The 25,923-nt window shown below is 42.0% G+C and overlaps 1 protein-coding gene across 1 annotated transcript in view; it reads right to left on the bottom strand.

The window, feature by feature from the left end:
* The window catches only part of LOC139434469 (uncharacterized), a 36,786-nt gene that overhangs the window by 2,300 nt on the left and 8,563 nt on the right, over positions 1 to 25,923 (bottom strand). Inside the window, exons 3-4 of the mRNA XM_071204307.1 lie at positions 10,211 to 10,817; positions 4,152 to 4,209 (exon numbers count right to left, since the gene is read on the bottom strand). Of these exons, the coding sequence (XP_071060408.1) occupies positions 4,152 to 4,209; positions 10,211 to 10,817 (665 nt within the window). The remainder of the gene's footprint in view (positions 1 to 4,151; positions 4,210 to 10,210; positions 10,818 to 25,923) is intronic.

The raw sequence follows: 25,923 nt of genomic DNA, 5'->3' as shown, positions 1-25,923 counted from the left end.
ATAGATGAGGGAACCTGCTAAATATTAAAATGTGTGTTTTTTATATACCGTACCAGTCAAAAGTTTGGACACACCTTCTCATTGAATAATTTTTGTTTATACTTTGTAGATTAATACTGAAGACATCAAAACTATAAAAGAAAACATATGGAATTATCTAGTTAACAAAAAAGTGCTAAAAAAAAAATCAAGAATATGATTTTTATTTTAGATTCTTCAAAGTAGACCCCTTTTGCCTTGATGACAGCTTTGCTCACTCTTGGCTTCTCTCAGTCAGCTTCATGAGGTAGACACCTGGAATGGTTTTCAATTAACACGTGAGCCTTGTCAAGAGTCCATTTGTGGAATTACTTGCCTTCTTAATGTGTTTGAGACCATCAGTTGTGTTGTGCAGAGGTAGGATTAGTGCACAGTGGAGAGCCCTATTTGACTACTGTTGTAATCCATATTATGGCAAGAACAACTCAACTCAAAGACAAACGATCACAGAGCTCAAGGAGCAGACAATCTTAACATCCACTGTTCAGAGGAGACTGCGTGAATCAGGCCTTCATGGTCCAATTGCTTCAAAGATCCACTACCGAGGATGAACAACAAGAAGAAGAGGATTGTTTGGGCCAAGAAACTCAACGATTGGACATTAGACAGTGGAAATCTGTACTTTGGTCTGATCGATCCAATTTAGAGATTTTTGGTACCAACCTCCATGTCTTTGTGAGACGCAGAGAAGGTGAGCGGATGGTTTCTGCATGAGTGGCTCCCACCGTGAAGCATGGAGGAGGAGGTGTGAGGGTGGGGCTTTGCTGGTCTCACTGTTGGAGATTTATTCAGAATACAATGCACCCTTAACCAGCATGGCTACCAAAGATGCTTCCTGCTTTCTTACAGTGCAGACACTTTTCTGCTTGCTCTTGCCTCTGCTTACTTTTTAATGCTGATTTTCCTATTTTTCTGAAAACTGAAGAAGACTTTAAATGTTTGTTGGAAACTGTCGGCTCTCTACATTAGTGCTGTAGCGACGCGTCGCCTTCAAAATATCGTCGATGACATATTTCCGCGTCGACGCGTCGCTACACACACGTGGGTCACCAAAAGCAACAAGCAGTTCGCAATCGCACTTCAAACACAATGGAGACTGAAACGGCTACCACCTCCTCCTCACAGGATTGCGCACCAAGCCCTCAAACGAAACCATCTCGCCCTAGGTCTTCAAAAGCATGGGAATATTTTAAAGTTAGTCCAAAACACAAAGATATTTTCATTTGCAGTCTTTGCCAAATGGAGTTGGCATATCACACAAGCACAACGGCTATGTTGGAACATTTACAGCGGCAGCTAGCTGTGGTGGCTACCATTAGCAGCTAGCATTTGCTCTCCGATTTTTACATAAAAATGGAATTATGGATTATAAATTCAATCATTTTTTTATACATAGACGTTAAAAACCTATGGATTAACCGATTCAGCCACGTTTTTTCTCATTTTAATGCCATTGAACACGTCTTTTGATCAGATTGACAGCTACGGTGGTGAGACGATCTCCCTAGAAGCTCTGAAAAGGTACGTGTTGTGATGACTGTATTTGCTTCCCCTGTCGCGAGTCCGGATCACTCAGTGATGATACTATATACCTACATAATCTGTGGAGTCTCAGCTTTAATCGGATATCTTGTATGTGCAGCTACGATGAGTAATAAGGGTACTTTTATCTTGAGTTCTGTGCCAATGTCCGTTAGCATTTTTCTCTCATGGGTCATTTAGATGCTTCTTATGAGACTTGTGTTTTGTTTTGGTAAACATGGTTTGTATCGTCAGTTAGCTGAGATTATTTCCGTTAATCTGGTATAACACATTAATAGGTTCTTAAATATTAAGATCCCCTGCGACACAGTATCGTGAAAAAAAAATTACGTTTTTTATGAATTGAACAACAGAAAAATAATCGTTAGATTAGTCGACTAATCGATCAAATAATCGCCCGATTAATCGTTTTCGAAATAATCGTTTCCCCCCAGCACTACTCTACATGCGGAGGTGTTCATCAGTGGCCCTCTACCACCAGTCAAAAGAGGAGTGGAGAAATTTAGCAGATTGTTTGAACAGAACACGTGGCTTTCAACTGCCTGTACTGACCATTCTGTCCATTTTATTGACAATTGTAACTTTTTCTGGGACTGCAGACATCTTTTTAAGGCAGATGGAGTTTGTCTGAACAAGTCAGGAGTGAAATTGTTTATCTCTAACATATTCAACTGCCTGCGTCATCAATCTGTTCCCTCTGCCAAGGACAAGCAACAAGAGGATACAAAACAGGAGAAAGACAACACATCGCGCAGAAAACCTTGAAGAAGTATCACTGCACCCGCCTGTTTGAATATCTTGATTATGGGAAACCTATGAGACAAATGGAGGAGTCTCCACCGCCCTTCACCCCCCCCTATCACCTTTGAGGATACTCTTCCTTCATCCCCCAGCTCTCTCTTCTCTCCATTCACCCTTCCTCCTGGTGTTTGATGACCACATGAAGGCGACACACAGGGTTGGCAGCATGTCCTTTACCCCCGCCCCTCAACGACGCCCAGCGCAATCATCGAAACAGAGAAGCGCACCATCTCCCCCGTCTTCATCACCGTGCCTACGTCAACCACCTCCCCCCCTTCAAGACAGCCTCTGCGGTCTCCGAAGCCTGATAAGGATGTGTGTGTACAAAACGCAGCAAACTCTAACTGATATGTGCTGGGTCCAGGCTCAAGGGCGTATGGCACTCTCAACTCTTTCCAGGACATGCCGGGGCCCCGTCTGCCAGTAGCTTTGCCGATATCTGTGTTGATAGGAAATAGATTGAGAGCGGTGAATCAGCTTAGAAACAGGAAGCGCTCTATCATTTGTGTGAGTTTATCTAATTTAGCAGTGATTCCATGTCAGCCACAGCTTGTTACAAAAAACCTGACTGATAGTGTATTTAACAAACGTAAACTAGCTTTATTAAATGGCAGGTCTTTGCCAGGAAAAACATTTTTAATCAATGATTTTATCACTGAGCACAATCTTGATTTTATGTTTTTAACGGAAACTTGGATTGAATAAAATAACAGTGCAGCTGTTCTTACCGAATCAACCCCTCCCAACTTTAGTTTTATGAGTCAGGAAAGAATGCATAAGAAAGGGGGTGGAGTTGCTATTTTGTTCAATGATTCCATTCAATGCAGGAAGACATCTTATGGGAACTTTGCTTCTTTTGAATATGTGGCCCTTCAAGCTCTGTTCTTAACCTGTTAAGCCCCAAAGCGGGGACTCCTTTTTTTTCACGACACTGTGTCTCAGGGCATCTTAAAGGTCCCATGTCATGCTTTTCCGGTTATTACCCGTCCCCTTGTGTGTTATGAAGGTTTTTCTGCATGTAAACGGTCTGCAGAGTCAAACCCTCAAAGTACACCCTGTAGCGAGTAAAACTCTAACACAGAAAATACCTCCCCAAAACGCCTCGTTGGAGATACGTCATTGTCCATTTGATTCTTCCGGGGACATCATGATGTCATCCGTACCCGGAACGAAATGGACCAATCCGTGGAGCCGTTACGTTACATCCGCGGAGCTGTTACGTTAAGCCCCCGCTGATTGGTCCAAATTGACTAATCCACGGACTTCCTTGGATTATCAACCTTTTTCTTACTCAATATCAAGCCACACTTATTGTTTTTACTTCGGCTGTGACTTTGTGTGTGCTCAGGATGAGTTTGGCTGTGTATCGCTAAACAAGGAAATCACACCTCCACGGAGCTCAGCGTGATTCACAACGTCCCGACTGGTCCCGACCAATCGGAGCACACTGGGCTCACAAACCATTTTCCCTGACTACATTAACAGACTATAGTGGACATTTTCAATGGGCTGGGTCCCAGGAGGATATTATAATTATTATTATAATAAAGTACATTTGTCGAATAATACTTACATACTTGTACTTAAATAAGATATGCATGCAGTACTTTAACTTGTAATGGAGTATTTTCACAGTGTGGTGTTTGTACTTTTACTTCAGGATCTACTACCTGCAGCAAGTGCTGATAAAGAGTCTAAACTGTTATTAATGTGATAATAAAATGTTACTGAAGAGTTTAAAGTGTTAATGAAGAGTAAAGGGAACAGACCTGCTCTGTGTATCCGAAGCTGAGGCTGTAAAACAGCGTCCAGTAGTTTCTGGAGTCTCTTGTTCTCCTCTTTGGAAAGAGACAGCTCCTCCTCGAGCTCTGCTATCGTTTTTTCAAACAGAGCAAATATCTCTTCTTCAGCAGCAGCAGTGAGTCGCTGCTTCTTCAACGACAGCAGCATTTGGACTTTACTCATGTTTACTAGATCACCTTTTCCTGCAGACTCCGTTAAACACACCGTTTCTCTCTCCATCAAACTCTCAATCTGACTAGTGTTGCTAACGTGTTTCCAGCTAGCATGCTAAGCTAGCTCCTATAGTCCGAGGTAAACGCTCCAGAAAAAAGAGCACAGCGTCCATTCAGAGGTTTATCCAGACACACAGATGATGGATGAGTAGTGCTGGAGCTCACACACACGTTATCGGGAACACAGAGAGAGAGAACCGTAGCGACGAGACGCCACGTGGACCCGGGTTAGAAAGAGCTGGGAATTTAACTTCTTCTTCTTCTCTTTTTTAATGGCGGATCTCAAACAGCTTTTAGTTGCATACCGCCTCCTACTGTACAAGAGTGTGTATTATCATGTAATTCCATCTCTAATAAAACAAAATAACGAAAAATAAAATAAGAAACCATAACATAAATAAAACAAAACAATCATCCAGCGGTATCTCTCCGTGAGACAGCGGGGGATGTGCGTCAGGTCCACCAGAACAACCTGATGGCTCGTTGCGGATACGTAATTTCACATTCTAGCACAGTTTATTGCTCTTATACTTTTATTGTTGCCAACTACGATGCTCAATAGCACTTGAGTAAAGTTGGAATGATATTGGCAGATTCAGATTTCACGGATCAATAACTCATGAACAAAACGTTGTTCAGACACAAAGTACGTCTCCTAAGTACCGTGGTAAAGTTGAAAACGAACTACAATCACATTTTGATTTTTTTTTTAAAGCCAATACGTGCCGTCCTCGGAGCTGGACACATTACATTGGTCTCGATCTGCAGCCGGAGAAGAAACGAGTGCTCAGGGACCGTCTGCAAAGTGCAACTCCGAAAAAAGAGAATAATATTCAATCACTTCACTATTATACAGTATATTACTACCAAACTCACTACACACATCAATAGTCTTCTGGTGGTCATACTACAGCAGAGAGTTTGGAAGAATATGGTTTTGAATAATTTTGGGGAATATTTATAATGTAAAATCTTCAATAAACATGGCATCATCTTCAATCAAATCCATACTTTTGCCATGGCATTGTTGATGTCCTTTTTGACAACTATCTAGGGATTTTTCCCTTTTGGAGTGGGCTGCTGTTGGGGAATTTGAAAAGATATGCAACTGACACAGAGGAAGACACATTTGGCCAAAGTAAAACAAGGGACACAAACTGCCATGTGGAGAGATGGTTTGGAATAGTCAAACATTCTATTCTAAAAAAGCAGAGACGACTAAGGCCAGCGATATTCATCAGACAAATGTATGGCTCTCTACAGGGGAGGTACAGAGAACACATAATGGCACATTACTTATCTGAGCAGTTACAACATTGCTACCAAAAGACATCAGTCAATCAAAGGAAGGTTGGGCAAAGAGAGATGGAGCAAAGCCTCGCACTGCCAGCTCCAAATATTACACCACTCCAGACATTCTTCCAGTTCCAAAAAGAGCAAAGTTAACTCTGAACACTGGCGAAGATATTCAGAGCAGATGTGAAGAACAGCAGCAATGACCCCACAAGTAAAGGGTCCAAGCCTGCAACAGAGCTATTGTTTTGCTATATTAAAATGTATGCTTTAGAAAGAGTAACAAAGTAAGCAATTCTTCGAGCTATAAAAACAACGTTAAGAAAGCATTAAAAACGTTTTAGCATGAGGCAATCTTTCTTTCATAGAAAACGTAGAAAATCTAAAAAAATTAAATGTAAGGAAATAATGTGCATTCAAAGTATTTAAAATTGAATTAATGGCAAATGATGTACGAAGTTATTATGATACCACTGTTCATTTCATTTTGGGTTGATGCCCTTTGGACGTGCAAACCAACTGAAGTTGTTGTGGCTGTTGTAAGACATGCTGAAGAGAAGCATCATTTCACCCTGAGGCACAGAGCATTCAGAGTTTGAGACCTGAGGAACTCATCATAGGCAAGTATTTAATAAAACTTATGCTGTAACGGACTGCTCATCTCACATAAGCCATATGATAATGATTCAATTGTTGACAAAAAGTATGTAATTTGTGCTCCACAAAATGATATCCAAGTAAATTGTTAGGCCAGTCCATCTGGAGTGTGACTTTAGATAGACCCGTTTTAGCATAATTGATCCATTCTAAAATGATCTGACAATGATGTGATTAAAACCGACTTTGGCCTCTATATTAGCTGGCATTTTGTACGATTATTTCCCCTACAATTTATCCAAAAGGTAATCGAATGTTACATTAGAGGCATCCTCAACCTGAAGGATAATGCTGGCCGTCTATACCTCCTGTAATCCTACACGGCACCCGAGAGCAGATGGCCAGGCAAGAGCTACAAAAGGTGAGTGAAACTGATTATTCATCCCTTTAGTTTTGTAGGCTTGAGAAAGGAGACTGAACTGTGTCTACAGGCACCTTCCAGCGTTACTATAATCATGTATGTCGTTTTTGGAGCCATGTGTGTTGTTTTTAACCAATACATTTAGAATATAAGCTTCCCTTTTGTTCTTGTTCCTATTGAGAACAATTCAAAATGAATTCTGTGTAAATGAAATTATTGTTTTGCACCTGTATATTATAGAAAATAACACTTATGTTTACATATTCCCTAATTGTTTTAGGTCACATGTGATCTTTATGATGGAGCCATTGCATTTGTGAATATAAGACATGTGCACTGGAGGTTTGTGGTGAGTATACAGCTACTCGTGTAGTCATACTGTAGCTGCTTTTACAGCATGTATGTTTTGCTCAGGGTTTGCACATGCAGGCCCATTTTGTAAATGCATCTTTGCCTCAGGATTGATTTGAAAATGCTTCTTTTAGTTTTAATATCTTCATGTTATTCATCTATATCATAGGGAAACAATATAACATGTAGTCCAAAATAAGTACTCATTCAACCATTTCTCATTGGTGGTCGCTACTGCTCCACTAAAGATTTGAGTCTTCTGATCCCAAACTTTCTTTCATCTGATCTGACATCTTTAATTATTTCAATACTTTTAAGTCTTAATTATACTCATTTAAAATGGGTAGTTATTATTTTAGTATTAGTTTTAATAGCTTTTTTAACAGTTGAAGTGATTTTAATAATGTGAATCTATTAGTTAACAGTGGTTTTCATTGTTGAAGAAACGCTGATACATTATTGTTGCTGCTGACGTATTGAAAAAGGTTGGGTTTAATTATACCGTATGCTACTTTTTAAAACAGTACCTCCATGCCCTTTCAAGCCACATGTATGTGGTTGATCCTCTGCAAGGGTCAAATGAAGTTGAGGACTCCAGAAAGGCTGGTTACAAATGTGGGTAATATATAGTACAGGAAATACATTGGTTAAACGCACATTTGGTAAAGGCAAAGAGTAAGCGCCAATAAAAAAAATGTTCCTATTGTTCTATCGAGAGTAGTTCAAAATCCGCCGGAACAGACTGGGAAAAGAGGACTGGGTTAACATCAAATGGCAGCCTGGAAAGATAACCCACACCTTCCAGAAAGATGCCACCAGTTGTGGAGCCTTTGTCATGCAGGTGATTCAATGCAACATGTTGTGTTCATTAATAATAAAGCTTTTTATTTTAAAGGGAAATTCAAACACACGTCATAACGTCATGTTATTTTACCATCTGTCCAGATGGTCGAGATGAGAGTGAAGGAATTTCCGAAAATTCCACAGACGTTTCACATCAAGTCATCAAAACAATGTCTTCAACATCTACGAAGAGACATGGCAGAAGACACTCTCAAAGGATCAGGTGTTAGCCAAACATATGAAATGAATATATGGACGGCTTCCTGTAAATTGAACCTGCTATTTTTTCAGTTTCAAAGGATGACTTCTGTTCCTTCTGGGGAAATGAGGACCTGCCCACAACTGCTGTTGATGCTGTTTGGGTGAGGCTCCATGATGAATTGTTTTGAAACTCCAGGGCCCAAGAGTTCAAAACTTTTAATCTCTATATGATCTGATCAGATTTGGATTTTGGGGAGTTCAAAACCAAAAAACAGGATTAGGATCACTTTGATATCCGATCAGATCAGGAAATCCAATCCAAGCTTTAATCTGGATCAAATCTTCAAAACGGGTAGTTCAAACCGACAACACAGGATTGGGATCAATTTGATCCCAAAAAACTGGATTATCCTGATCCCACCAGAGGGTGGATTTCCAGTGCATTACAAGAGCAACATGTACTGTACCATTTATTTTAAAATATGTTTCAATTTAAAAATTAGATGGCAACCTTTGTTAACTGAAATAATACACCATTTTTAGCCTTCGTGGGAAATACATTTAATTTTTTCCATTTTTTGCTCACATTTGTGGTGGCCTATATTGTTTTCAACCAAATGTTGATGACATAAATGTTTATGCTCATAAAGGTATCACAACAAAGATTGTCAATCACAAATGTTATTTAGATTAAAGAAAAAATATCTTCAACAAAAAAAAAGTCCATCATCTGTCATCACCTTTCAAAAGTAAGTGCGGACAATAGAAGTCTCTGCAATGTGGTCTCTTGTCTTCCTTGTATTATTTTTCATGTCCACTAGATGGCGATCGGTAGGATTAAAGCACTGATATTCAGGATCTCGTCATCTTGAAAAGTCGTAATCTGGATCAGGCTGATCCTATCCTGAATTGCTTTGAACTCCAGGGACAAAATGTGACCGACTTGTCTGATCCTGGATCACAAAACATGGGATTTCAAAATCTGATCGGATCTGATTGAGATTAAAAGTTTTGAACTCCTGGGCCCAGGAGTTATATTTCAGGAATAACATAAAAGTAATGACATTTTGTATATTTTTATGCATTAGATTAGATTAGATTAGAATCTTTAATGACCACACAGCCAGGCTGGTGGAATTCGTGTTCAGTGCAGAGTATTACAGCTTGTTCCATACAGTTCAACATACAATAAACAGACAATAAAAAGTACAACACACAGCACAGGGCAAAGACATATCATAATTTAAAATTCAAGGTGTGGTGGATTATTATTGTTCATTGGGGTTATTTAGAGTCCATTTAGTGTCCGTATTGCAGAGGGGAAGAAGCTGTTTTTTAAGCGAGCGGTTTTGGCGGACAGTGACCTGTAGCGCCTCCCTGAGGGCAGAAGTTGGAAGACATGGTGAGCTGGGTGGGAGGGGTCAGAAATGATTTTCTTTGCCCTTGTGACAGTTCGTTGGTGGTGAAGTGATTCGAGTGATGGAAGGGGACTGCCGGTGATTTTTGATGCTTTATTGATGATTCGTTGAAGTTTATTCCGGGAGAGGTTGTCTGAACTGCTGTACCAGACGGTGATGGATAGTGTGAGGATACTTTGGATGATGGCTGTGTAGAACTGGATTAGGAGATGTTTCCTCACTCTGTATTTCTTGAGCTGCCGCAGAAAGAATAACCTTTGGTTGGCTTTTTTGTAGATGTGGTCTGTGTTGGTCTTCCATTTGAGGTTATTGCTTATGTGAGTGCCAAGACATTTGAGTGATTCTGTGGTGGAAATGAGTTTGCCAGAGATAGATAGAGGTGATTTGGGCTGTGGCTTTCGCCTGAAGTCGATGATTATTTGTTGGGTTTTTGCTGTGTTAAGTAGGAGCTTGTTTTCTGAGCACCATGTGACTGCTTGATGGATCTGAGTGAGGTATTGTGTTTCATTATTATTTGAGATGAGTCCTGTTATTGTTGTGTCATCTGCGTATTTATATATGTTGACTGTGGGGTGCTGAGATGTGAGTTGGTTTGTGTAGAGTGAGAATAACCAGGGGGATAGGACGCAGCCTTGTGGAGCTCCTGTACTGAGGTGCAGAGGGAGAGATGTGGAGTTATTTATTTTGACCCGTTGTTGTCTGTTCCAGAGGAAGCTGTGGATCCAGTGACAGATGCAGGGGTCAGTGTTCATGTCCATTAATTTATTGAAGAGTTTTTCCGGGTTGATAGTGTTGAAAGTGGAGCTGAAGTCCAGGAACAAGATGCGGGCGTAGGTGTTGGGGGATTCCAGGTGTTGTAGAGTGTGATGGATTGCCAGGTTGACAGCGTCATCAACGGATCTGTTGGTTCTGTAAGCAAATTGATATGGATCCATGAGGGGGGACGTGCTGGTTTTTAGATGCCTGAGAATGATGCGCTCAAATGATTTTATCGCCACAGATGTGAGGGCTATGGATCTGTAGTCATTGAGGCAGGATATTTTATTAGACTTGGGTACAGGGATGATAGTGGATTCCTTAAAACAGTGAGGAACTGAACACTGGCAGAGGGAGGAGTTGAAGATGTTGGTGAAAACAGGGGCCAATTCTGCAGCACAGTGATGGAGTGCCGCAGGGCTGATGTTGTCTGGGCCTGCCGCCTTGTTTCTCTTCAGCCTCCTGAACGTGCATCTCACCTCTGCCTCTTTGACGAGGAATGGTGGGGGAGGGGGGGAGATGGGGGTGATAGTGGAGCAACTGGAGAATGATCAAACCTGCTGTAGAAGGCGTTCAGTTTGTCCGGAAGCTGATGGTCATTTTCAGGTGTGGGGGGAGGCTTTGTTTTGTAGTTGGTGAGGACCTGAAGTTTTTTCCAAACTGTCCTACAGGTTTCTTTTTGTTTTTCTTATAATTTGTTCAAGTTTTAGCACAGTACAGATAAACCTGAATAACAACAAGTATTTATATATATAAAAAAAGTATAATCTCTTTAAAATATAAATGAATATGCCTGCTTTACAAGTGTCTTACACTTTACATTTTCTTAATATCTTTGTTGTATTTATCCCCATGTAGATTCAGTGTGAAACTTGTGGAAGATGGTTTCACACGCAGTGTCTCGGAATGACTGCTGCACCAATACCAAAGAAAGATACCCCGTGGTATTGTGTGTTGTGTATCCTCCCTAACTAAAGAGGCTAGAGGTGAGTTTGTGTCACTTTTACCAGAGGTAAGGCTTGTAGTTTGAACTACTACCACAGTAGAAGTAGTGCGCTTATAAACGGCATGTGGGGAAAATCCAGCCCAGCCAGTGATTTGAAATCGGAAAAATGAAAGCTGAATTTTGTACAAAACAAACAAAAATCCAGAAAAAAGCTTTGCTAAAGATTTTGCGCAACTAAAGTAATGATTAATAATCACCTGTCCATAGTTTTAAATTGTTATATCCTTAATTAAGATGTTAAATATATTTTCAATTACAGATTAAAGTAGTCACAGATGTTCATGATGTTTTCCATAGTGATGTTACGTATTGCGCCGAGGCTTCGGAGCGTGTGTCGAGTAATCCCCAAAGCTTTTTGTGAAGCCTGTATCGAGGTTTGTATCGTTTTGGGCCAGTGATGTCATCGATGACAAACGAAGCCTCGCTGCCTGTCGATACCACGTGACTGCTTCAGGAAGCAATTCAGATCGGTTGAACCGTTGAACCACAACGCTCATAATACCCATGGATGTATAATAAGAAGAACCATATTAGCCCTTCCGGCGGGCCCGGGGACACAATGGAATCAAGAGCGCTCAGACCCTCACTTATAGAGGTCGGAACATGTCATAATAAATAGATACAAGCATAAATAAATGTAGGAATAAAAACATCAATAATACAGGAATAGATATCTTACAGTGTTTTCAGTGAGATTCAGCATGTGTGCTGTGGCTCAGCTGGAAAGCAGTTGACTCATGACCGCAGGGTCCCTGGTTCAACGGCTGAACAATACTTATTTGTTGTTGTTTATAAAAGCTACAGCTAAATGAGATAATGTACTTAATAAATGTATTCTTTGATATGGTTTAGCCTTTCTCAGGCTACAACATGGTTAAGTTTATGAATATTATTAAGGAATATAAATCCCTCTTTGCAATGTTTACCAGCCTCCTTAGGCTTTTCAATCACAATCATTAAACTGGAATAAATACAATATTGTTAACATGAAAATATGATTTTATGTTCGTTGTTTAGAGTTATTCTAAGGCTTTACTCATTGGGAACTCGGTATGAGATAGAGCACACTGTTGAGATGTCTAATCTGCCTGTTTTACACAATTTGACCAACAGGGGGGGCTTGTGTTCAAATGAAGCCCATGATGAAGCCTCATGAGATGAACCCTTTTGCGAACCAATTGGCTGGAAAGCTTCAAAGCTTCATAAGGCTGCATCTCGCCATCACTAGTTTTCCATATGACATTAGATTGTAGAGTTGTTCATTAATATTGTACAGTAGGTAAAAAGCCTGAAATGTTTTATTTTTCAATGTTAACTTTAGTTCCGTCACAGTCTGCTCCATCTTGCACCAGTAGTTTTCCATTCACCTGTCTCACCTGTTCACCACACCCACGTTTTTGCTCACTCTCTTTCTCTTCTGCACCCATTAGCTTTACTGCCAGTATTTAAACCCTCACCAGACACACACCCTACTTTGCCTTCATGCTAGTCTTTCACGCGTTTGTCACCAGCTTGCCTACCCGGTTCCGACCCTGCCTGTCCCCGACCTACCTGCTCTGCCTGTTCCCCGACCTGCCTGCTCTGCCTGTTCCCTGATCCTGCCTGTCCTTGGACTATCCTGCATTGCCTGCTGTCTGACCCTGCCTGTACCTACGTTGACCGCAGTGGCGGATCTGGGGGGTGGCTGGGAGTGGCCACGGCCACCCTATTGGCCACCCCAAACACCCTCACCATGGGGGCCCAAAAAAAAAATGTAGTAACCTTTCATCATTCATCAAGAATTAACATTATTAGGCGTTATATTGATAATGTACTCACTAAACTTACAATTCATTTAACTTATTTTCTTCCAAAAGTTAATTATCCAAAGCCTCTGTACACCCCCTTCTATTTACATGTAATGGTTTGCTCCTGCCTCCAGACGCGGTGCAGCACCGCCTGCACTTTCTAGCAGAGAGTGAGAGCATGTTAGGAGCAGGGATGCTAGTTAGACCCTCCAGAAAAACGCGATTCTGCGATCGCAGAATTTACCGCATAATCAGCAAAATGGCGCATATTTATCAAAAGGCCGCATAATCCCCGCATTTTTCCACACAAAGTTGAGAAGAAAAAAAAGTGAACTCGTCTTGACGTGAAGTGGCGACGTCATCAGCTCGCGCATCACAGAAGGTAAACAAAACGTGAACGTGTGGAACTCACACGAGAGAGAAAACACCAAGATGAACAAATCTAATCTGCTAAAGTGTGTGTGTGTGTGTGTGTGTGTGTGTGTGTGTGTGTGTGTGTGTGTGTGTGTGTGTGTGTGTGTGTGTGTGTGTGTGTGTGTGTGTGTGTGTGTGTGTGTGTGTGTGTGTGTGTGTGTGTGTGTGTGTGTGTGTTGGATCGTTGGAGCTATGTGCAACTCAAGGCATATGCTCGAACGGGAGCTGCCTGGACGCTGCAGTCATGTTGCTGCAATCATGAGGGTGCTGACTTCTCCTACAATGTCCCGCTGTCTGCTTCCTGCATAAAGTCAAGTGCTCGGTGCAGTTGTGGCGAAATGTCGCTCCTCTGTTTTCATTTAAACAGCTCCGTATATCCGTTAGCGCAGCTAGCTAGCACCAGATGCTAACAACAACAACAACAATGCACGTAAGGTCTCTCTCGCTCGCTCGGGCCACACATACACACACCCTCCCGGTCCTCCCGATGGCCAGTCGGTGCCTGCCGGTGAGCGTGGAAGTGTGGTCTGCCACAAGCGGGCGGCAGGAGCAGGGCTGTGTGTGTGTGTGTGTGTGTGTGTGTGTGTGTGTGTGTGTGTGTGTGTGTGTGTGTGTGTGTGTGTGTGTGTGTGTGTGTGTGTGTGTGTGTGTGTGTGTGTGTGTGTGTGTGTGTGTGTGTGTGTGTGTGTGTGTGTGTGTGTGTGTGTGTGTGTGTAATTGAATAGTAAAGGGGTTTAACGTTAGTGGCAGGTTGTGTGTGAGAGAGAATAAATAAGACAGCCCAATATTTATTTTTTCTGCATATTTAGCATATTTCGCAACTTCCCGCAATTTCACCGCACAAAATCACATAAAACCCTGCATGTTTGATCGCATAATCAATGATCGCATAATCAATTATCAATCAATGATTATTATGTAGTATTATACCATGTCTCAACGACTAACACAGTCAGGCTTTCAAAAGAGAAAAGAAAGGAGAGAAAGACAAGAGAGAGGGAATAAAGGGCGACAGTATCCCAGTTTTTCAAAAAAAAGGTGGGTGTGGTCCATGAGTGGTGGAAATGTGTCTGTTAGCCATGCTTAGTCCATTGTAAATAATAATTGTTATGTTTTTTTTTTAGTAAGCTGACATTAAGTACTGTTAATATCTATACAGGTTTTTGATTTCACTGCTCTTTTAGCTGACATTTAGTAAATGCAGGTACATTTTTAGCAGCTATTCATACTAAATCAGTTGTCCCTCCCCCTGCTGCCAGGACCAACAGATCCATCTCTAGACTTAGCAGCCCTGTCTCCCCGTAAGTGTTATATTTTCACAGCTCAGTGTCAGTAAATATTGTGTGGTTAGTATTGGACTACAAGGTAGATGCAAGCCTGTACAGGTAGAGCTATTTAAAGCATAAATGAGTGGGTTGGGTTCTGGAGGTGTGGTTACAGCAATTGTGCTTGGTTGGCGTGGGCCTGGTGGTGGGGCCCAATGTGATATATTTTCATGGGGCCCAAAATCCCTGGCGTGTATGGCCAGAGGGCAGGACCTAACACATTTACTACCCAATAGCATTGTGAGGCTGAACAAAAGGACCGTTTGACTATGTAAATGTAGTCTTTTAAAAAACCAAAACATTTACTGACTTTTTTAGGATAGCTTCAAGTAATGTTGTAAAATTACAACCGGGGGCCTTACAGGGTTAAGGGCTATTGTTTATTGTTATTTACTTTAAGATGTTTATTCTTAACCTATCATTGAATTTAAAAACTCTTATTTAAATGATGTGTGTGTCTCTGTATTCCTGATGATACACTGAGAGAATGAGCTCATAGGGCTGCTGATCACCATAAGCTAAACAGTCTGTATATTGCATTACATTTGTATAATGTAAGCTTTGTTGATACTTTGCCTGCGGGAATACGAAAACAATAGTTGGATATACTGGATATTATTTGATCTATTCCACCACTTAATCCCAAATAATGTAGAGGTGTGTTGTAGGTGCCTTAAATAACCCCTTATTTTCTAGTGAGATGTTCATTTTTATTATGTTCATATAATAGTGATTTCAATGTCACCCCAAAATGATCACTGGTTCCATCCTGGCTACCCCACTGAAAATGTCCTGGCTCCGCCACTGGTTGACCGCCTCGCCTGCTCCCTGACCCTCTGCCCGGCCCTGACTCACCTTCTGCCCGCCGTCCTCTGGTTCGTTTGCCTGCACATCATCTGGCTGATACCGTTATCCCTCTGCTCTGGTATTATTACCATTAAAGTTCATTATCAATACTCCTTGGTTTCTCGAGTGCTGCATTTGGGTCCTTCATAACATTGTGACAATTTTACTGTTTCATAGCTAATGAAAAAGTTGTTTCATGTCTTAATTTATATATAACATACTGTATATACAATGTGTAACATATATATGTATATATCAATGTGTGTGATATCTAGTTTATTGAAGAATAAAAGACTGTTCTACTTTTGATGGATCTTGCTTTGATGTAGGTGATAGTATACCATGTATATATTCAGTCTGTACGTTAATTAATGAAAGAACAATAAAACAGTGTTATGGTTTATGAATAAATAGGAGATGTTCTTTTGAGTTACATTTCAATAGCTTCTGGTTAAAATTAAGGGGTCTCCTGATTGACAGTAACTTATACTTACCAATACACTTTATTTTAAAATAACATAACGATAATGAAAATACATTTCCAAATATAGTTTTGTAGTGTAGCAAGTTAGAGACCATTAATGTCTGAGGTGAGTTTGGTAGCACTCCACTGTATAATAGTTGTAGTGGCTATTTGTCAACAACAACAAAGTTTCAAAAGGCCACTGAGGCACCAGGCACAGTGGACCTTACGCAGATCAGGAGCCGGTAATTAATCCATTGTCCAGACAAGGCATCAACGTTTTTGTTGTATTTATTAGTTTCACCTTGCGGGAACAATACAGCAAAAGGTGGTTAAATGTTTGCTGAACTCAGCCCTGACACTGATAAAAAACCAGAGACCTCCCCGGTGCCCACTGACTGCTGCTGTGCCCTGATTGCCTTAAATAAACCCAGCTGTGTGCCCAAATTGACCCATCACCTTCAAAATAAAAGCATTTTAGCTGGAACACAACTTAACTTAATTAATATGGCTGTAAATCAATTAATTCTACAAAACAAAAAATAACAAATAAATACATTAAATAAATGTGAAAAATACTGAATAGCTTCCACATTCCGGCCCCTAATTATGAGAATCACAATTACCCTTATGTAAAACATATAAGGGAGCTATTCTCTCTATCCATGAGCCATAGTGTCTTCTGTTTCACCTTCTCTGTAGCCGCTGAAAGATAAACAGATGATAGGAAGAGAAAATAGATAGAATTGTCCATGATCTTATTCTGTGGCCTCCACCAGCAGGCAGATCTTCGTCACAGGTCTCTCCAAGACGCTGGTTTTGGTTTGGATGCACACAGAGCGGACCAATCCTTTGGAGTCAGACTTGGTACTCACAACTCGACCCATCTTCCAGGATCCTCTTGGAGCTGTAGCATCGGCAATGATGACAATATCTCCTGGGGCGAAGTTTCTTCTTGGGGCTGCCCATCTCTGTCTTTCTTGCATCACAAGTAAGTATTCAGATGTCCATCTTTTCCAAAACAACTCTGCGATATACTGTATTTGCTTCCATTTCCTTCTGATGTACAGGTCACTCTTTTCAAAGAGTCCAGGGGGAAAGATGGGTTTTCCCTTCAGCAGAAGAACATGGTTTGGGGTGAGGGCCTCGAGGTCATTAGGGTCATCAGACACTTTTGTGAGGGGTCTGTCGTTTAGTATCGCCTCTACTTCACAAAGCAGTGTCTGCAGGCCTTCATCATCCAAAACCTGTTGTCCAAGAACAGAGGTCAGTATACTCCTTACTGATCGAATGAGACGCTCCCAAACGCCACCTTGGTGTGAGGCTGTTGGCGTATTAAAGCTCCACTTAATTCCATCCTGAATTAGGGCATCCTGGATCTTTGCATTATTCAAAGCAGCAAGACTTTGCTTCAACTCCTTGTTTGTTCCAACAAAATGTGTGCCGTTGTCAGATCTTAAACTTGACACAGGGCCTCTTCTGCAAATGAATCTCCTCAAGGCATTAATGCAAGAGTCTGTATCAAGGGAATGTGCCACCTCCAGGCAGGGCCGCCTTAATGCACGGGCTGACCTGGGCTGAAGCCAAGGGGCGTACGGAGATCAGGGGCCTATCATGAGCCAATAAAAAAGTTTTAAAAAAAAATTGTATTAAAAAAAAAAAGTTTTTTATTTCGGATGTTTTTAAAAGACATTTAAATGAACAAAGTCTGGGCTTTCAGAATATGAAACTTTTATTTCCAAAATCACACGATAAATACATTTTTGAAGCTTGTAAAGGGAAGATGACAGCTCTCACTCGCCACTCACTCCCCCCTCCCTCCGGCTGACATTATGAATGTAAGGCGTATAGTAATCATAGATAACACAGCAGGGTCCGTTACAGTTTGTTTTCATCTGGTTTCAAATAAACAAAGTCTTGGCTTTCAGAATATTAAAATTGTTTCGGCAAATTCAGATGATAAATACAATTTTGAAGCTTGTAACGGCATAATTACAAGCGGAGAACGGAGTAACTTGATGTCACAGCAGGCATAACAACAGCCTGTGTTTCTCGTGAGTGTTTTCCCCGGGAAACAAACACAATACACACAAATGCAAAAATACACAAACACACACACTCGCGAGCTTCCCCCAGACCAGTAATCCAAACGAAAATATCTTCCCTCCGTAGTATTTTGATCATTTGCTCCGCTAATCAATCAGATCGATGGATTCCAGAGATGTTTCTCAAACATGATGACTCCGAAACAGTCAGTGGGCACCACTTAACAGCCAATCAGAATGAGAATATGTTTCACATGTGACTTATTCAAATTGCGAGTGATTGAGTGACAGATGAAGGTTGTTTAGGAGAAAAAGTTTGAGAAGAAAAAGTTTAAGAGTGGCACTCGGGAAAGGAAATTGTTGAGGGAAAAGGAGTTTCGAGACAAGCAGCTATTACAAAAAATGCCGAAGCTTACAGGTTATTTTAAACCTGTAGGCCAGGATGAGGAGGAAGGACAGATGAGTTCTGTACCGAGCGGCAGCGGTGCCGGCCACGGGGCCTCGGAGCCAAGTAGGCCGTCTGGTTCTGATAGCGATGGAGTAGCGGGAGAGGAAAAACAGACAGGAGGGACATTATCTGTTGGAGGAGATGGAGAGGACGACGAAGACTTGCTACGTGGAGGGGAGCCAACGGCAACCGGACAAATACATGAGGGAGGCCTGATACGTCACTCATCTGGAGGAGAGGACCAGGCGCGCGTAGAGCAGAGTGGAGAAGTGCGATCACAGAGCCTGCCGAGGCTATAAATGACTTTCATTTGTTGTTTAAATAGGGGGCCTACAAAACAAACAAACAAATCAGCCCCAGGGCCTGATGGCAGGTTAAGGAGGGCCTGCCTCCAGGTGTACTGCACGGCTGGTCAGACAAGTGGAAATCACTCCATACCTTTTTAGAAGGCTTCTTCCTCTTTTCACTTCTATGGGGCCAAAATAATCAACTCCCACTGTAGTAAAAGGAGCCTTGTCTGGCACAACTCTCTCTTCGGGCAGGTCTGCCATCTTCTGTTCCCCAAGTTTTCCTCTATGCCGTCTACACACCATGCATTCTGTAATGGTCTTTCTTGCAGCTGAATTGGCATTAATTATCCAATACCTCTGTCGAAGTCTGTACAGCATGTGGTTCCTCCCAGCGTGTAGTTGTTGATGGATATGACGTCAAATGAGCTGGGAGACATGCAGGTCTTTGGAAAGAATAACAAGATGCTTTGTTTCTGATGGTAATGCAGACTTGTGCAAACGACCACCAACTCTGAGAATGTCATCCTCCAGTATGGGGTCTAGCTTGTACAGTGGACTGTCATTGGAGACAATATTTGAGCCATGTTTGAGGGAGGCAATTTCACTAAACATTACATTAAATGTAATCTAGGTTGCACATTTCCTGCTGAAATACATGCATACCAAGTTACTGCGTGGCACTTTGGTTTTGATAAAACAGTGTAGTTCCACTATATAAACGTTACATTCATAATCAAACGAGACAATATGCAAGATAAATAGCTATTTGTTGTTATTCTTAATGCTTGTCATTCACACGTTAAGAAAATAAAATAAGTACCGATACATAGCAGAACAATTGTGGCGATGTTCAGCTTAATAAGCCTTGTTCAACATCATTTCTTTAGCTAATACTATAGAAGGCTGCAGGCGAACCAAGTCCGCGTTTCGCTGCATTCCTTGATCTCCAGTTATAACGCCGGGCTCCGCCGCTGGCCGAAGCTAACGGAGCCGCAAAGGGCTAGCTACGGCTCCGGTTAGCTACGGCTCCGGTTAGCTTCGGCGGCCACCACTGGGATAATTGGGTCCCCTTTTAACATGTGCTCCCATTTAGCATTATGGGCGTCATAGCCATAGACTATAAAAGTCTTACCCAAGGCTGAATCATAAACTAAACTGTATATATATATATACAACATGTACAACATGATACAACATGATATACACATGATACACAACATGTACAAGGGTTACGGCCTTAGCTGGCTAATAAGCTACATAACAAGCTAAGCTAAGCACACAAACACCTGCTAACGGGGTTAACATGTATAATATTATCATTTTAGACTTCTTGGAAGTTCTGTTAGTACATTCAAGCGCACAGCACGACATTTTAATTGTCTGGTATTTGTAACAATATTCCCTAAAAGGCACAATCACCACGAACACGGCTAAAGCTAAAGGGTCAAGTACAGTACTATGACTAACTAACGTTGTAGCCTCTATGGTTGTAGCCTAGCAGAGTGGACAAGTTGCTGTTAGCTAACAGTGAGGCATGTACGTGTCCATCAAAGTGACCACGCCCTAATTTATGCAAAAACGTTAAGACCTAATATAAATAAAAGGGTCGAGTTAGAAAAAAATTCACTCACAGATCCATAATCATGAAGGTGGAATCTAACTATATCGATAATAAAAATGTATGGAGCCAGGGGTAGAAACATGTTGTTTTCTGCTGTAAAATTGGGCATTTTAACATGGGGGTCTATGGAAATTGCTCCTTTCTGCAGCCATCGCCTATCGGCCAATATATGAACTGCAGTGTGTGGCACTTCCTTATTGGCGTCCCGGCTCTACCATAGAGTTTGCCGCTTGACTGTGACACATAAATAAAAAACAAAACGGTTTTAATTAGGTCAACTAAAATATGCGTCACATCCTGCTACGGTCCCGCGCGAGCGCCTTTTCTTGGAGGCGAATAACCTGACCCCCGGCTCGATGAGCGAACTATGGATAAATCAAAGAAAAGTACCGGAGGAACACAGGATTTAATTCTGTGTGGACAGAGTTATAAGCTTTCACAGCAAACGATGCTGGTTTACCGGTATGTTTGATATGTAGAGAAGTTGTCAACGGTAGTGGTGCAGCCTTTACGTATCGAGGAACAACAAGGGAGAGGAAGACAGCTGACGATCTTCAGTCATAATTCAATGGGGTATGTAATTTATTTCAGAAAACACTTTTTGTTATATTCCATGGAATGCTCTTAACGTCCCGATAGCAATGAATATATTAAATGCTTTGACAATAAATACATACAAAAATGTATCTCTGGAAGCCGTAGCGCTGTCAAAATAAACTGGACCGGCTAAAATAACTGGATGGCCTACCTGCCTGTCAGCCTTCCATCTGTGCACAAACGTATCTCGTGCCCTCATTGGTCATGTGCGCGTTTGTGTGTGTTGGAGGAGGGACTCTGAAGTCTGAAGGAAGAGGCATATTTTTTCCGGTTGTGTACTTTCAAATTCTAGCGCACTCGAGCTGGTTTCTCCATTCTTACCTACCCTACCTTTAACTCTTTTTAGGGTGCAGCTATATGTTTTATTTATTTCAAAGTGGGCCCATTTTAATAATATTTGTTTTCCCTTCAAATGTGCAGAGGACTTCCCAAGTGCTGTGTTTAATTTATTTTAATGTAGGCCTGTGTATTATTTTTAATTCTCTTATAAGAGTTATTTGTTTCTTATTACAAGGTTAACAGTTTTATATCATGTAATAAATAGCCTAATAAATGCAAAAAAACTGTAGTTTTTGTCTGATACAATAATAAAAAATTATGAAATACAAAGTTGTGGAGGGAAGAGGACATCCTGGAGCCTTGAGTCCAATCTGTGGAGGAGCCCCAAAAAGGATTTTAAATGGGCTGAGTTGGCTCCGTGTTTGTTTCCGCATCTGCATGTACATCAGCACAATGGGCAGAGCTTGTGTCCATGACAGACCTGTGTCTGCACAGCATTTTGCTAGCTTGTTTTTTATTGTGCCGATCTCTCTTTCCACCCCACCCCCACTCTGTGGATGATACGCACAATGCTTTCTGATGTCCATGCCCAGGTATTTTCCTATCTGGGTGATGGCCTCATTAGCAAAATGTGTACCGTTGTCGCTAGAAATTTTGTCTGGTAGTCCCCATCTAGAGCCGCGTTCACACCGCAGGACTTTCCCTGGTACTTTAGTTCTTTAGTTCCGTTAGTACCAATAATGTCGCGTTCACACCGCCGGCACTACTCAGTGCCGGGAACTCTTTTGGAACTCTTTTGGTACTTTTTAGTCCCTGCTAGAGAGGTGGTACGAACCTGGTGACAAAAGAGTGCCCATTTCTATTCTATTTCTATTGGCTGGGCGAATTGCAAACCACGCCCCATTAGACTCTGAATTTGTTTTGTTAGGCAGCCATTTTTTTCCTCGCTACAAAACCACATCCACACCTGAGCGAGTCGTTTTTTGTACTTTAAAGCAGTTATGACCACACGTACTACACCGGAGCGGTGGAATGATGAGGAAGTGTCGGTGCTTCTGGCAATTTACTCCAAGGACGGGATGCAGCATCTTCTACAGAAAGCAGTTCCCAACTCCAAATGTTTTGAGCGATGTTCGCTACTTGAGCTGGGAATCGTGCACAGTGCACACGGATGCCGGGTAAAAATAAAGAAACTCAGGCAGGACTATAAAAAAATTAAAGACCACAATAATAAGAGTGGTAACGATTTTCTATTGTTATTATATATATATATTGCCACTGTTTTTTAATACTGACACCTAACTTGCACTAAGGCGTGTCTGCTGCTATATATATTGCCACTGTTACATTGTTTTGAAACTACTTACACTTTATTTTACATTTCACACTGTTATTTAACTTCAATTTACATGCATACGACACACCTGGAACAGCATGATGCCGTTATTGTTATGTCTTGACTGTGCAATAAAACAAACAAACTGGCGAAGCTTTATTTATTGTGTCCCACCCCAAATTTGCAGAATAAAAGAATGTGAGAGCAGACAGGTGTCGGTGGTTGAATTGATCAGAAACACAAGTTTTACACACATAAACACAAGTAATTTATCATGTCATTTGTTTTAGATAAATAAGGGAAAAACACCAAACAAGGGTTGATGTCCTTTTCCAAAATCAGCCTGAGGGGGTAATATATAATAAATACATAAAGATAAAGTCCATTGTTATAATGGGGTATTTTATTTGTAAATTACCCTTATGAACTCCATCATGTCTGAGGTTGGAAAGTAAACAAACGCCTCATACAGCGGATGGGCTTTATACCCCCTCCCCCCCGTGTAGTTCTTCTTCTCTCGTTTTTTTGTTGTACTCGCCGTGAAGTGGTTTTGCGGCCTGCCAGTAAACCCAGAGAAGAAGAAGACGAAGTGACGTCAGCGTAATCGTGCCTCAGGGAAAGTACTGCGGTGTGAATGCGATTGGCACTAGCCCCCTGGCGGATTTAGTGCCGTGGTACTTTAGTGGTACTTTAGTGCCGGCACTAAAGTACCGCAAGTCCTGCGGTGTGAAAGCGGCTTAGGAATGATTTCCCTCATTAGTGCCTTTGCCACAGCATTTGCTGTCTGTGCTTTTACTGGGAAAGCTTCAACCCATTTGGACCACATGTCAACCACCACCAGACAGTGCTTCTTACCCTCTGATGGGCTAAGCTCATTGAAATCCAGCATTCGGTGCTCAAATGGCCTGGTGGGAGGTGGATGTGCTCCGGGTCCTGTAACCTTTACTGGTCAACCAGAATTTTGCGTAATGCAAATTAGGCATGCTTCACAGTGCTTTTGAGCTGTTACTGTGAACCCTCTTGTGAACCACTCCTGATTGATAGCATCTAACATCCCTCCCTTTGACACATGATCCCACCCATGTGTCAACTTAGCAAAATGAGGGAAGAAATGTCTTGGGAGACATGGATTGGAATTTGGACCAACCCAGATGCTGGAGGTTGGGTCAAAAGCAGCCCCAGCAGCCTTCCATTAAGCCTTCTCAACTGGTGTAGCTAGCTGCTGCATGGAAGTCAGTGATGACATTTTGTCAGTGAAGGAGAAGACAGGGATTTTAACAAATGAGTGTGCGTGAGGTGCGAGAGGAGTCAGAGCAGCTGCCTTTGCGGCTGAGTCAGCAGATGCATTTCCTAGGGAAACTTGGTCTGTACTGCTTGCGTGTGCGGCACATTTACAGACTGCAACTTCAGATGGGAGCAGAATGGCGTCTAGTAAGCCTGCAACCAGTACATGGTTAAGTACTGGTTTGCCATCAGATTTCAGAAATTGTCTACACTTCCAAATAGCCCCAAAATCGTGTACTACCCCGAAAGCATAACGTGAGTCAGTGTAGATAGTCACAGTTTTACCTTCTGCAAATGTGCAGGCTTCAGTTAGTGCGATGAGCTCTGCTGCTTGTGCTGAGAGGTGGCATGGGAGTGGGCCGGAACGGAGTACAGCAGAATCTGAAACAACAGAAAAACCCACCCGATTAGTGCCCCCCTTGGTCGCGAGAGGCAGACCCATCAACATACAAAATGAGGTCAGCGTTGGTCAGAGGAACGTCTTTTAAGTCCGGTCTAGGTGTGCACACAATGAGAAGTTCGGCAACACAGTCGTCACCGTCTTCAGGCAAAGGCATAAGAGACGCTGGGTTCAGAGTATTACATCGCTTGACATAAACATTAGGCATGTCCAACAGGCAGAGAGGTGTGATGTTCTCTGTTCACAGAGGATGAGAGAAACAGCATGTGGAACTAACGGGGTCAAAGGTGCATATCCCACAATGTCACGTGAGGAGTTGAGCGCTTTCTCAGCTGCAGCAACTGCACGGAGACATTTAGGCAGGCCAGCAGCTACAGGATCTAGCTTGGAGGAGAAATAGGCAACAGGCCTCTGTTTTCCTCCATGATCTTGAAGGAGAACTGAGGTCATACACCCATGTCGTTCATCCACTGCCTGAGTGAAAGGTTTAGTGTGATCAGGTAGACCTAGCGTCGGTGGGGATTGGAGAGCCAGCTTCATGTTAATGAAGCCTTCCTCGGCTTCCGGTGTCCATATGAGGTGATCTGTAGGTTTCAAACCAGTGACGTGCGTGATAGTACGGAGTGGCAATTCGATTGGAGAATAGTTTGGAATGAATGACCTGCAGTATGAACACATACCCAAAAATGACATCATCTGTCGCTTAGTGACAGCCAATGATGCAATACGCTTATCTGAAAGCGTTTTCCCCCGTCCTGAAATGACATGACCCAAAAATGTAACTGTTCTTTGTACATATTGGAGTTTTGACAAACTGGCCTTGTGGCCCTCGGCTGTGAGGTGCATTAACAAAGCAATAGTGTCAGTTTCACATTGTTCAGCTGTGGGCGCGCAAATCATAAGATCATCAACATACTGTATGAGTGTGGTGCCTTTAGAAACTTGTAGAGAGGCCAAACTTGTACACAATGCCTGGTTGTACACAGTAGGAGATTCACAGTAGCCTTGACACAAACGTGTGAATGTGTAAGGTTTACCATCATATTCAAATGCAAACCAGAATTGGCTGTCTTTGTGTACAGGGACAATGAAAAATGTATTTGAGAGGTCGATGACAGTAAAACATGCTGCAGAGGCTGGAACTTGGGAAAGAATCAGATAAGGATTTGGAACGAGCGGTGCGCGTGCATGCACAGCTGCATTTACAGCTCGTAAATCCTGGACAAATCTCCACTCGTCAGGAGGTTTGTCTCTGATCTTTTTGACAGGAAACACTGGAGTGCGTACCGGGGAATCGTTACACGGAATAATGAACCCTTGTTTAAGCAGAGAGGTAAACACTGGCCGAATGCCATCAACAGCTTCACGTTTCAATGGGTACTGGGGTTGATTTGGACGGAACATGGACTTAGGAGTGATAACTACAGGCTCCGCAGAGCGAATCAAACCTACATCATATTTGTGAGCTGCCCACAGTGTTTGAGGCACTGTTTTTAGCGCGCCAG

This window comes from Pseudochaenichthys georgianus, chromosome 9 (assembly GCF_902827115.2).
Source record: "Pseudochaenichthys georgianus chromosome 9, fPseGeo1.2, whole genome shotgun sequence".
Classification (NCBI taxonomy): Eukaryota; Metazoa; Chordata; class Actinopteri; order Perciformes; family Channichthyidae; genus Pseudochaenichthys; species Pseudochaenichthys georgianus.
The sequence above is the reverse complement of the archived record's forward strand: the minus strand, read 5'-3'. Positions and strand labels throughout refer to the sequence as shown.